The following is a 13589-nucleotide window of genomic DNA, read 5'->3' as shown; positions in this document are numbered from 1 at the left end:
AAACTTGCTCAGAAGATTTGTCCCAATTATATCTTGGATGAGTACAAAAATGGTAATCTTTGCTGGAAAAATATGGATGCCAAGGGCGAGGCATTTTTCCTATTATGGCTATAATAAAATCTTGTTAACTCTCTAGAGGTTATATTTATTGTCCAATCCTCATGAAACTTGGTCAGAAGATTTATCCCAATAATATCTTGGACGAGTTCGAAAATGATGCTGTTTGGTTGAAAAACATGGCCGCAAGGGGGCGGGGCATTTTTCCTTATATGGCTATAGTAAAACCTTGTTAACACTCTAGAGGCCACATTTATTGTCCAATCATTATGAAATATGGTCAAAAGATTTGTCATATTGATATCTTAAATTATTTCGAAAATGGTTACGTTTGCTTGAAAAACATGGCTGCCAATGGACGGGGTATTTTTCCTTATATGGCTATATATGGCTATAGTAAAATCTTGTTAACACTCTAGAGGCCACATTTATAGTCCGATCTTAATGAAATTTGGTCAGTAGATTTATCCCAATAATATCTTGGACGAGGTAAAAAATGATGCCGGTTGGTTGAAAAACATGGCCACCACGGGGGCGGGGCATTTTTCCTTATATGGCTATAGTGAAATCTTGTTTACACTCTAGCGGTCACATTTATTTTCCGATCATCATGAAACTTGGTCAGAAGATTTGTCCCAATAATATCTTGGATGAGTTCGAAAATGGTTTTGGTTGCTTTAAAAACATGGCCACCATGGGCGGGGCATTTTTTCTTATATGGCTATAGTAAAATCTTGTTAACACTCTAGAGGCCACATTTACTGTTCGATCTTCATGAAACTTGGTCAGAAGATTCATCCCGATAATATCTTGGACGAGTGCAAAAATGATACCGGTTGGTTGAAAAACATGGCTGCCAAGGGACGGGGCATTTTTCCTTAAATGGCTATAGTAAAACCTTGTTTACACTCTAGAGGCCACATTTATTTTCCGATCTTCATGAAACTTGTTCAGTAGATTTGTCCAAATAATATCTTGTTATCTCAGGTGAGCGAATTTGGGCCTTTCAGGCCCTCTTGTTTCATCTTGCGTTCCGCACACAATTTTGGGTGTGAGATGTTGCTGTTCATCTCACTTATAGGAATTGATTTCAAAGATGCCTGTGAATTGTATATTTACGCTGTAACTCCATTATTACGCGAATGACGGGGTCCAAGCCTCAAGATAGCGTTATAAATGGATTCGCATTGCATTTTGAGCTCATTCATTCATAAATTATTGCAAGGTTGTGTTTCCATTCGCCAATACTTGCTTTCATAAAAACAAACATACACCATTTTTCAGAAGTGTAAAATGCTCAATGCATTATGAACAGTGGTTTCATGGGGCATTGTTCAGATTTAATTGTAACAACCAATATAAAGATGAGAATAAAATTAGATTTAATGCAATCAGATAATTGCATCATACTCAGTCATGCAAACAATATGCATCCCGGCGATGTCCTGATTATCGCATAAAAATAAAAGTGTATTTGTATAAACATTTACCATGCGTTTGGATGGAACTAATCGTCTTCATTGCTTATTTAATTTCTCTTTGCTTGTTACGTTTTCAATTGCATTTTAGAAGACACTATTTAAATTCATATTGCCTACAAATTGAAAGGACATTAGACATGTATCGTAAAATTTGTCAAAGCTGTCAATTATTTATATGATCGATAGCACATACATAGTAACAGCAAAAGAGCTTGAAACACATGCTATTATCACACCTCTATTGCGCCAAACAATAGATGATCACACTTAAACTGTCAAATTCCTTAGTAATTGTTAGTCTCTTATTTATGATCATTTAGTCATTATGCAATCAGCACATCGAACGGCGCCATATTTTAATTTCAAGAAAACGCTTAACACTGAAATTGATGGTTGACGAAAAAACGGTAGCCAAGACCCAACTAAGAAAGTGTTAACTTTGGTTATAGTTTAGGTTATATGTGTTATTTTTGCTTCACTAGTAAGCACCTCATATAGAGTTCTAATATCTATTTGCAGTTGCTCACTGTGCTTCATCAAGGCAGATAATCACCCACTGGAGAAACTGCTTGCGACAGGACTGTCCGGTGTGCTTACCATTGAAGCAAGCCTCTGATCGCCAGAAACAGCCTGTGGCAGTAGCAGCAGCAGGTACAGTTTGATTTAAGAAATACGTGTAAATTGGTACGTAGTCAAAATTAATATTTTAACAATTTACAAAACATTAAAAACGTGTGCAAATCATGTTCCCTAAAAGTTGTGAGCAGTTCGTCAAGTGACTCCTGATTTCAAATAAAGCAAGGTTTATATTTTCGTTCAAAGTCGTGGCCAGTATTGGGCCTCATTCCTGATGGGAAAAAGTATATCTTCTTCCCAAATTGTACCAAAAAATTGAAGGTTTCAATAAAAAAAAATTTGTAGATCTCTACATTTAGTTCCAATCCAGATCTTTATATTGAACCTTAGTGAATATAATATTGAAGACCTGTTTACTCTATATTGTTGAGCATTTGTAAGCAAAACAACATAAATTTCCCAATTTTAGTCAAAACGCCTTGATTCGTCCAATCCAAAGGAACCTGGCCCCATTCAAAATGGTAACAAAAAAACACTGTATGCTGAAACCAATTATGCATAAATGCCAAGAATGTGTTCATATTTGAACAATCAAAATATGCTTTTGGGTTAAGAGGTCATTTTAATCAAGCAGTGTTGTTGATAAGTATTGTAAGCCTACATTGTTGTTGTTTGTTAGGCGCAGCACAGGCTAGCCCAGCTGTGAGCTGTGAGTACTGGTCCATAGGCGAAGGTGAATGCTGCTACCCCACAAATCCCCTCAAACATGAATGAGGCACAGATGCAGAAGGCATACGCTGCCCTAGGATTCACCTTCAATGGGATACAGGCTTCCACCTCCAGGCCTGGACAACTAAATAATCAAGGTACTTTGTGATTCTTGAATAGAAAAAATCTTAATAACTTTATTTTATAGTTATATTGAATGCATAAGCAGGGTTTTATTAGGCCTTGGGAAAAGGGTCTAAGCCTTGAAATATTGGGTTTGGGTGACTTTGGAATAATATTTGTGCTTTTAAACTGATTTGGACTGACATTGCTAAGGTTCAGTATTGTGTGTGTGTTTTAGTGAACCTAGGTTTGAATCCAGGCCAGCCAGCGCAGGTTGGTAATTCCAATCCGACCCTGAACTCCCTCACTGCTGTGGGTGGTTTAAATGCCACAGATGGGCTGCATATTGTGGCACAGACAAACAACGGCACAACACAGTGGCATTAGAGTGTCACACAGGATCTCAGAAATCATCTTGTCAATAAATTGTGAGTATATAGATCATGGTGTTGGTTTAATATTTCATCGCTGAGTGGCAGATATTTACAGTTATCTAATTCAAATTTAAAAAGTTAAAAAGAATCTTCTGGTCTGACTGGACAAGTGGAAAAATTCTAGGCCAATTCCTTAAATGAAATAAAAAGAAAATAATGCAGATAAATTTATTAATTTGGCTTGAAATTCCTTTCATTTGATATTTAAATGAAAAAGCTGATTTACTTATGCTTACTCTCTACATCAAAATTGTACAAGGGAGGAAAAGGTGTAGTTCGAATTACATCATTGTCACGATTATTATCGTGACCATATCAAATTTCGTCTGTACGGAAAAAAAACTTAGATAGGAACCGTTAAAACACAAACATTACAAAATCGGCTAATAAACATTTTTTTCCGATGTGTATCAGATGGGCGACCTTGTTCAAATAAAACTTGTGTAAACATATCGCTTAATACATGTCTGGCCATTATTTAGTAATTTCTACAGAAGAACGTTTTTCTGTTACAGAAATCCTTGTTACTTTCTATGAGGTTCTCTGGAAATTCCTTTTACTGGGTATTCGAGAGCATATTTATGACCTTAATCACTCTGCTAGATGCATAGAGGTTTTTGTCATCTTTTTCTTTGATGATAAGAAATTTGTTCTCATCTCCATCAAAGGATACAGATTATGCCTTCGTATGCCTTGGTTTTTGTAAATGATCACAACTCTGTGCTGTCTTACCTATTTTGGAACTGATCCAAGTTATGGAACTTCAACACTATGTTTTTCGTTCCCTTACTTTCTTAAGAGGATTTGGCTTGTGTTATTGGGTTACTTAATACGCTTCCTATGAACCTTTTCATCAGGCTTATTAACAGCTCCAATATAATTTTAAGACGGTTTTCCTTCTCTAATGGTTTAACCATACGGGGAAGTGAAATTCATGCTTTTTCTGATGAATACGACCAATTTCAGTTTGATCTGATGGCGCGTTAATTTTGTTGTGACAGCCAGGATTCCTTGCTTAATATCAACTCCTCTATGGCTTCTTAAAATCTTCAAGTTTCCAAGTTTTTCTTAAACTGGTAGACATGAAGATGAGGATAAACTTCTATGGCCAATCGGGGCTTTGAAGTTCCATCTCAGAGGTGTTAGTCCAATCGAGGTTCTCAAAAGACACTCTTTATTTCCCTGAAAAAGGGGGGAGATGTGTCTGCGGTTTATATTTTCCGGGCTTGGGCCTCGACTAAGGAAGGTTTACTCTTATCTCTAATATAAGGATTAATTCCTGCATAAATTAAGAGCTCTGTCTGTTTCATGGGCGTATATTAAACTCACTCAACTTTCTGACGTGCTCCAATCTCTTTTCTGGAGGAATCCGACCACCTTTTTCATATTTTTACCTTCGTTCTCTGCAGTGCAAACAAAACAATTTGTATATGTTTGGCCTCGTTGTGTTTTCAATAACGGTAGTGTCTTTTACGACATTGACATACTTATTCTGTCCGAGAAGTCACAATGAATACTGTTCTAACGGAGATTAGCTGATAACCCTTGTTTTGGGTTTTGCTATCATTAGCTGATAACCCAGTATATGGGTTCTACTGTGATGGGAAACCAATACGAACCTTCCCTCTGCAGCTGCAAAATCAGCTAAAAGATAGCAGGTAAACGTATTTATAACATTAAAACAATTTTTTGAAGTAAAATTCATTTTAATTATTAAATACTTACCAGCTATCGGTAAGTCCCACCTTATACCCCGCTATTCGATTAATGTTTGGTATATATATTGAAAGAATATTGAGGGTTGGTTACCGGTTTTTGCCTAGGTTGAATTGCACTATGTTTAACCTGGCCTGTATTACGGTATGGAGGTGGCCGGTTCCAAGTTAAAATTCCGGATGAGGTAATTCCCCTTGGAAAGGAGAAAGCTAATAGATAGCAGGTGAGTATTAAATAATTAAAATGAATTAAAAATTTTCATCCGATCTTCACCAAACTTGGTCAGAAGTTGTATCTAGATGATGTCTAGGTCAAGTTTGTATATGGGTCATGCTGGGCAAAAAACTAGGTCAATGGGTCGCTGAGTGGGGTTTTTAACATTTAGCATGGTGTCTGCTCTCTAATTCAAGTAGTTTTCATCCGATCTTTACCAAACTTGTTCAGAAGTTTTATCTAGACGTTCTTAAGGCCAAGTTCGAACATGGGCCATGTCGGATCAAAAACTAGGTCACGGGGTCACTTTGTACGTTTAACACATTCAGCATGATGTCCGCTCCCTAAGTAGTTTTCATCCAATCGTCACCACAGTTGGTCAGAAGTTGCATCTAGATGATGTGTAGGTCAAGTTTGAAGATTGACCATGCCGGGTCCAAAACTAGGTCACGGGGTCACTTAGTGCGTTTTGAACATTGAGCATGGTGTCCGCTGTTTTTTTGTGAAGACAAAATGCAAAATAGTCTTTGTCAATGCGGCATGTGGGGGTATTCGTCACGTCTGTGACAAATCTCTAGTTGAACTTGGTAAGAACATTTTTTTGTATTGATATCTTGGATTAGTGCAATATTGAATTACATAGAATAATGACAGAAAACAACTTTTTCTGAACCCCAAAAGCCAACAGCTTCGATATTTGTTTTGTGACACCAGATTGCAGTCCATTTATAACCCTAATGATCTTGACTCTCTTGTTAAAATTTAGCGATGATCAGACATTCCAAAGAATGGGTATCAGAACCAAAGGTGAAATGCACATTTAATCCACATTAACCCAATATAATATAGACTGTATCAGTATTTCCTGCTACTGACCACTCAGAGTGTTCGTCAGGCATTTTAAAGAATGTTTGTAAAATAATTGCTATAACTCGCTTTTGACAGAGCTATTTACTCAATGTATCATACTTTCATGGAAACAAACTCACAATACCATAATGAGTGATTATTTTGACTGTTTTAACAGGAGGAATATTACCATTTTTGGCGGAGAAGATCTACAAAATCCAGAAAGAGTTGGAGGAGGAGCGTATCCGTCGCCGTAAGGAACAACACAAGCAGCAGGGTGCAGGGACAGATGTACCAGGTATGGACCCAATCAGGCCTGTTGCCCAAACCAGTCAGTTGGGCTTCTTATGCTCTGATATTTTTGTTATCCCCCGCCATACGCGGAAGGATATTATTTTCGCATTGTCCGTCCTTCCGTCTTTCCGTCCGTCTTTCCGTCCGTCCGAAGCCATTTCTTGGAAGTGCTTTGGCGGAGTTCATTGAAACTTGGTATGAGTATGTATATGGATAAGAGGATGATGCACACCAAATGGCATTGTACACCATCTGTTAATAACGGAGTTATGGCCCTTTGTATCTTGAAAAAAATGCTTTTTGAGTGTAAAATATGATACTTTTGTGTCCAGAAGTATATTTGCGGGGGATATCAATTCAACGAATTTGCTTGTTTTGTAAAGAATTATGTTGTGAGTTTTGTTTGACATTTTAAAGAGCAAAAATTGATTGTACTGTCTATTGATTGGATAATATACAAAGGTTTTAAACTGGATTCTTTCCTTCCTTTACATGGCAATATTATTGAAAAATATTAGGATCTGATTGAAAATGAAGACTTTTTGTGAAATTCTATGTGGATTATGCTGTTTTCTTCACCTTAAAGGTTTGAAAATCACATTTTACAAAACTTAAATTGGTAAGTATTTAACTTAATATGATATTTAAAGTCACCGTGGTGGAATGGATATGGTGTCCGTCTAGCTGCCAGGAGGTCTCGGGTTGGATCCCAACTGTGGGAGCATTCTTTAGATCTCCCACAAAGACACCAAGCACTGGTTCTAGTCCCAGGAAACGGACACGAGAAAGTTTCAAATAAATCTAAGGCTTTCCTTGCAATCAAGCCAAAAAAGGTTTAACTTTATATAATGATGTAGTAAACAGGGGAGTCAATAGTTTGTGTACTTTAAATGTTTCAGATGGTCCAAGGGCTAACCCTACGTCCAGCTTGCCTGGTGACCTGTTTTGCAACCAGACCAGCATAGCAACCCTTGGTATTGGCCCCAGAATGACTGCCATGCAGCCGAGATCCAGTCAAACCACACTTCCACTTGTAAGTATTCGAATTAATTTGCACTGATTTACGTTATTTCCATCCTCTTTCTACTCTTCATATATTTATTGGGATGAATTAATTGAGACACATCACATTATTGTTTTTGTGGCTTCCAGATAAACCTACCATCGATACCACCACATATGAACCCTGGTCTTAACACTCAGCAGTTTGAGCCCATGGGCGCACGCATGCCAGGCCAGATAATGAACCACCCCAAAGCTATCAGCTAACTGAATGTTTGTGTATGTTTGTAGGTGAACCAGGAGCCTGGTATGCGGTCAGTGAAAGAGGAGCTGACCGGTCTGGACACTGGTGGGGTGTCCACACCCAAAACGGAGCCCCTGGACTCCAGTGATGACATGAAGTCATACCCGATGGACACCAGCAAGCCCTCAGGCACCACCCCAGTAACCTCACCTGCACAGCTCAAACCTCCTAGGTCAAAGAAAAGTGAGTATGAATCACAGTTGGCATTTTCGTTTTATGACAATTTGGAATCCCTGTGAACACTTTGGATGTCTCACTTTTTGCATAGTCAGAATAAAACATTATCAAAACATTTATTCTGAGGATATCTATCTAAGATGGGCTGAAAAATGTTTCTAGGTAAAAATCAATTTCAGAAGACATATGTGTTATACATGCACCACAAAAGCTGCTTAGATTTGTTTAGTTACTTAGGTTCTCAGGCGAGCAACATAGGGCCTTTTTGTTTGGTGGAATGAGGTTACATGATTCATTTACTGCAAAAGACCATGCGGAAAATACATCAACACTTAATTTTTTAATATTACAAAATTATGTAACTGCCAAGTGCGGTACATTATCAACTGTTATCTTGTGAAGGATATTTCTGAAATTGGTGAAGAATACATAACAAAACACTCAATTTTGTGTAATTTCAGTTTTCAAGCCAGACAAGTTGCGCCAGGCATTGATGCCAACTCTTGAAAAGTTGAATCGACAAGACCCAGAATCCCTGCCTTTTAGGCAGCCAGTTGATCCTGTGGCTCTACAGATACATGTGAGTTTCACATTGTATTTGTATGCGGCTATTATGCAGACTTAGTAAGGGATTGCTGTTGGCAACAGTTGGGGAAGGTCATTCTTTCTAAAAAGTGAAAACACTATTTCGGCTCAATGCCTTTAATTCGTATGGAGATATGTTGCTTCATTTAAGTGCCTATGACAGTTAGATGTAGATCCTGCGTTCAAAGTTTTCTTTGTGTTTATTTATTTAGAGTGTTTATGCCCCTGGATTGAATGAGCGGGAGTATTGTATTGTTTTTGGCCTGTCTGTCTGTCATTGTATGTGTGTGTCTGTCACAAAACGTTGGCCATAACATCTGCAATATTGAAGAAAGCAACTTGACATTTGGCATGCATGTGTATCCCATGGAGCTGCACATTTTGAGTGGTAAAAGGTCAAGGTCATTATTCAAGGTCAAAGGTCAAATATATGGCTTCAAAGCGGCGCAGTAAGGGGCATTGTGTATCACAAACACAGCTCTTGCTTGTATTTAATATTTTTAGCCCACCTGAGCACAATGTGCTCATGGTGAACTTTTGTGATCGCCTTTTGTCCGTCGTGCGGCGTCATTATTTGCCTTGTTAACTCTCTAGAGGCCAAATTTATTTCCAATCTTCATAACATTTGGTCAGAAGATTGGTCTCAATCCTTATATGGCTATATATGGCTTTAGTAAAATCTGTTTAACACTCTAGAGGCCACATTTATAGTCTGATCTTCATGAAACTTAGCCAGAAAATTTATCCTTATGATATCTTGGACAAGTTATAAAATGATGTCGGTTGGTTGAAAAACATGGCCGCCAGGGGGGCGGGGCATTTTTCCTATCATGGCTGTAGTAAAACCTTGTTAACACTCTAGAGGCCACATATATTTTCCGATCTTCATGAAACTTGATCAGAAAATTTGTCCCAATGATATCTTGGACGATTTCGAAAATGGTTTCGGTTGCTTAAAAAACATTGCCACCAGAAGGTGGGGCATTTTTCCTTATATGGCTATATACGGTTTAGGTAAAACCTTGTTAACACTCTAGAGGCCACATTTATTTTCCGATCTTCATGAAACTTGGGCAGAAGATTTGTCGCAATGATATCTTGGATGAGTTCTAAAATGGTTTCGGTTGCTTTAAAAACATTGCCACCAGGGGGCGGGGCATATTTCCTTATATAGCTATTTATTGCTTTAGTAAAACCTTATCAACACTCTAGAGGCCACATTTATTGTCTGATCATCATGAAACTTGGTCAAAAGATTAGTACCAATGATATCTTGGATGAGTTTGAAAATTGTTCCTGTTGGCGGAAAAACATGACCGCCAAGGGGGCGTGGCATTTGTCCACATATAGCTATATTAAAACCTTATCAACACTCTAGAGGCCACAATTATTGTCCGATCATCATGAAACCTGGTCAGAAGATTTGTCCCAATGATATCTTTGACAAGTTTGAAAATGGTTTCAGTTGCTTGAAAAACATGGCCGCTAGGGGGCGGGGCATTTTTTCTTATATGGCTTCGTGAATCTTCATGAAACGTTTTCAGAATATTTGTTTAAATGATATCTTGGATGTGTATAAATATTGTTCTGGTCTGTTGAAAAACGTGGCTGCCAGGGTGTTCACTTGTCATGAAAGTTGGTAAGAACATTTTTCTAATGACATCTTGGGCTGCACAGAACAGGTCAGTTCCTTTGAATGTCAGGTGAGCGACTTTGGGCCTTTCCATTGACAGCACATTCCCACTGATGTGGGAATAGCACAATTTTCACATGGCATGATATGATTGTCAACATATAATCACTAGTAGTTTTTCTGTTAAAACCTAGAGCTTAAAATGCTTTGTGATGCAGAATATAGCCCCTAATGATAGATAAGATGCATTTTAAAGATTCCCAATCAGCAATTTTTTGCGACTCATTTTTTTCCAAATTCATTGATTTCGCGACACGTTTTGTTTTTTCTAATTTGAATATTTCACGACACGAAAATTCCCGATGGTAAAGGTACAGGAGGTACAGGAAACTTTCCCAATTGGGGAAAAAAACGCTGTACTATATAAAGTATGTTGATTTCTATTGATGGCTTACAGAAATTATGGAAAGATCTAGAGCAAAATAGTTTGCTTGGCCCTGCTCCTTTTTTGCTAAGCCCCCTCCTTCCCTTCTGGACTGGTCAACACAAAAGTCTAAACATCTTTCCTTTTCATGTATGTAATTTTTTGCAAATTTTTAAAGGAAAATATAAATACAATGCTTAAAAGCCTTTATTACTGGTGTTTGACCTCTTTTTGAGCAAAGCTTATTAGAAGAGAATGTTGCTGCACCGGTACTGCTTCCAGCCTGCATCTTTAATGCAGCAATCTGCTCTGTTTGTTATCTTTACCTTATAAATATAATAATCTTGATATATTTATGGCTTATCTGAAAATTTTAATAAATGCAAATATATTTGGCTTAACTAAATAAAATACGTGTACATGTTTATGGCTGAACTAAATAAAATACAAGTACATGTACATATTCTGGCTACCTACAGTAAACAAAATAACATGTATAGCAGCATGTATAATGCATGTAGAATTCTATTTATTCTTTCATGTACAGAGGTACTGAATGATGTAAAATAGTTACGAACATAAACTTCTTATAGAACCTTTAATTTTCTATAGCTAATTAATGCACAGTGTTCATTCATTTTTAATAAAAGATGAATAAATTACTGTTTAATCCGTCATTCCCAAAAAGTCTAGATTATTTTGAATACAAACTATAAAGCATTTTAGGGCTGAGCTATTTATTTAGCATGTAAAAAATGCTACTAACATTTAGATTTTTTGTGACAATAAACACAGTAGCAGGTTCATGCTCTACTCTGCATGTGCCATTATTAAAATAGTTTGCTTACTTTATGTATATTTTATTAGTATTTAATTAATCATTGTAGGCAAAAAAGGCTTATGAGGAGGAAAGATTACTCGGCCCTTACAAAATTCCTTCCTCCCAAGATGGAGTATGTGATTTCCGTGCGACTCTCAAAAGTGCAGATGTCCCTGTATGAAAAGTACCTGGAGCTGTCAGGGGTGACCACCAACCCTGACACAAAATTCAAGGGGGCGCAACTCTTCAAGGACTATCAGGCCCTCATGAGGATATGGACCCACCCCTGGGTGCTGAAACTTGACGAGATCCGACAAGAGAATAAGGTGGCCCAATTAACCATACAATTTATAAAAAATGAGTCTCGCTTTTGGAAAAAACATGGCTTAAAGCATGTGCATAAAGTGTTGTCCAAGATTAGCTTGTGAAGTGTGCATAGGCTAATCAGGGACGACACTTTATATCTAAGCTATACTGTTTTCTAAACAATCAAAAAATATGCAAGCAGAAAGGGTCATCCCTGATTAGCCTGTGCCTAGGTACATACAATAAGCCCCATTTTCCCACAGCCAGGCTGAAATAGAAAGCATGAGATTTATTTGTAAAATCTTTTGAAAATGTATTGTGTGCATATGTTAAATTTTTGAGTTATTTAAGACAGTGTTCAGTGTGGGAGTGTCAGAACAGATGAGTTATCAGCAACACATGCTTATCCAATATAGTGGTATCCTTGTTATTAACACGCCTGGTACCCTGGTGGGATATTCTACATAAAACTCCTGACAAGAAAGGCTCGGGTCCCATTTGGATTTCCCTTGGAGAGAGAATAAGCCCTTATAGTTGGATATTAATTAATTCTATTTTGTTGAAACTTATTGTGAACACTTTTTTTGTCCAGCGTCAGTTTGATGACAGCAAGGATTCTTTCATAGAGGATGAAGACAGTAAGGCTGAAGACTGATTTATAAATGACTCCACCACGTCGGATGAGGATGATGACGAAATGTCCGACGACTCGACAAAAAAATCCAAAAGTAAGAAAGGCAAATTTCCATGTAAGCTGACTGTGTTTTCCATGATAAGACTGTGGGGACTGCGCAGGCTTATCTGGGTTGACATTTTATGCACATGAATTAACCCTTTCCCACTCAGAAAGAAAGTGATATAGCCATATGCAACCAGCATAAAACCAGAAAAGCCGGAGAGTTACTGGCAGGATGTTTAGGTTTTATGCTGTTAGCTGCTAATCAGTACCTTAGTATTTGAAAAAAAGACTTAAAGATTAATATATTTAGCAAGGTCTTTTATTTAATATGATTATCGGAGGCACAACAAACGGAAGTGGCATATATCAATAAATTACCCTTTTCTCCCTATTTCAGAGGAGGGTGCGGGATCCTCGTGTATGGACGAAGCTGACATGGGGTACGGCGGCCCCAAGGAACTCACCTCCGAGTGGTGGGCGGAGTTTGTCAGGGAGGAAGATAAGTACAAGCTGGAGCTCTCTGGCAAGCTCAAACTGCTCTTCGAGATACTCAAGATGTGTGAGGACATAGGCGACAAAGTGTAAGTTGGGTGCTAGGATTAAAGTTTGTATAGCAAGAATTGGAACACCTTTACCTCAATTCTTGACAAGCCTCTCGTGTTATTTTAGCCCATCAAGTTCTAAATTGAAGGGATTAATTTGAAATGAACGAAAGAAAAACACTAAATAAAATTGATGATATAAATAATGATAACAAAATAATGTGAATATACTGTTAATATTTGGTGTAATCCACTTACTGGAAATATAACGGTAGATAATTTATTTCACTTGTTTTTGGTGTGTTTTTTTTTATAAACGCAAGCTTAAAGATGATGTATTTTATTTAATACAGTGTTAGTGATATGTGCTAACATGTGATCTCAGTTTCATGGTCACTAGATATATTTGCTTGTTTAAGATACTGGGAAGCAATCTTCACAAATTCACAAACTTTTTGCCCAAATTATTATGATGTCTAGTGCAATTTGCTTCTTGCTTGACCCTAAAAATTTAATGTATATAATTTCCCGATTATAATTATCCCCTGCTAAAGGCTGATGGATATTGAATTTGCTTTGTCCGTCCATCCATCAGTCTGTCAGTCCGTCCGTCAGTCACAAAACTTTCATGGTTATATCTCAGAAAATTTATAAGATTACAACAAG

At 37.5% G+C, this 13589-nt stretch overlaps 1 protein-coding gene across 1 annotated transcript in view; it reads left to right on the top strand.

Moving 5' to 3' along the window:
• The window catches only part of LOC127831203 (histone acetyltransferase p300-like), a 75725-nt gene extending 62934 nt beyond the window's left edge, over positions 1–12791 (top strand). Inside the window, exons 18-20 of the mRNA XM_052356194.1 lie at positions 11464–11722; positions 12295–12430; positions 12779–12791. Of these exons, the coding sequence (XP_052212154.1) occupies positions 11464–11577 (114 nt within the window). The 3' untranslated portion in view covers positions 11578–11722; positions 12295–12430; positions 12779–12791. The remainder of the gene's footprint in view (positions 1–11463; positions 11723–12294; positions 12431–12778) is intronic.
• The last annotated feature ends 798 nt before the right edge of the window (positions 12792–13589 follow it).

The sequence above is a fragment of the Dreissena polymorpha genome, chromosome 5 (genome assembly GCF_020536995.1).
Source record: "Dreissena polymorpha isolate Duluth1 chromosome 5, UMN_Dpol_1.0, whole genome shotgun sequence".
Classification (NCBI taxonomy): Eukaryota; Metazoa; Mollusca; class Bivalvia; order Myida; family Dreissenidae; genus Dreissena; species Dreissena polymorpha.
This window is presented reverse-complemented; position numbering and strand designations above follow the sequence as displayed.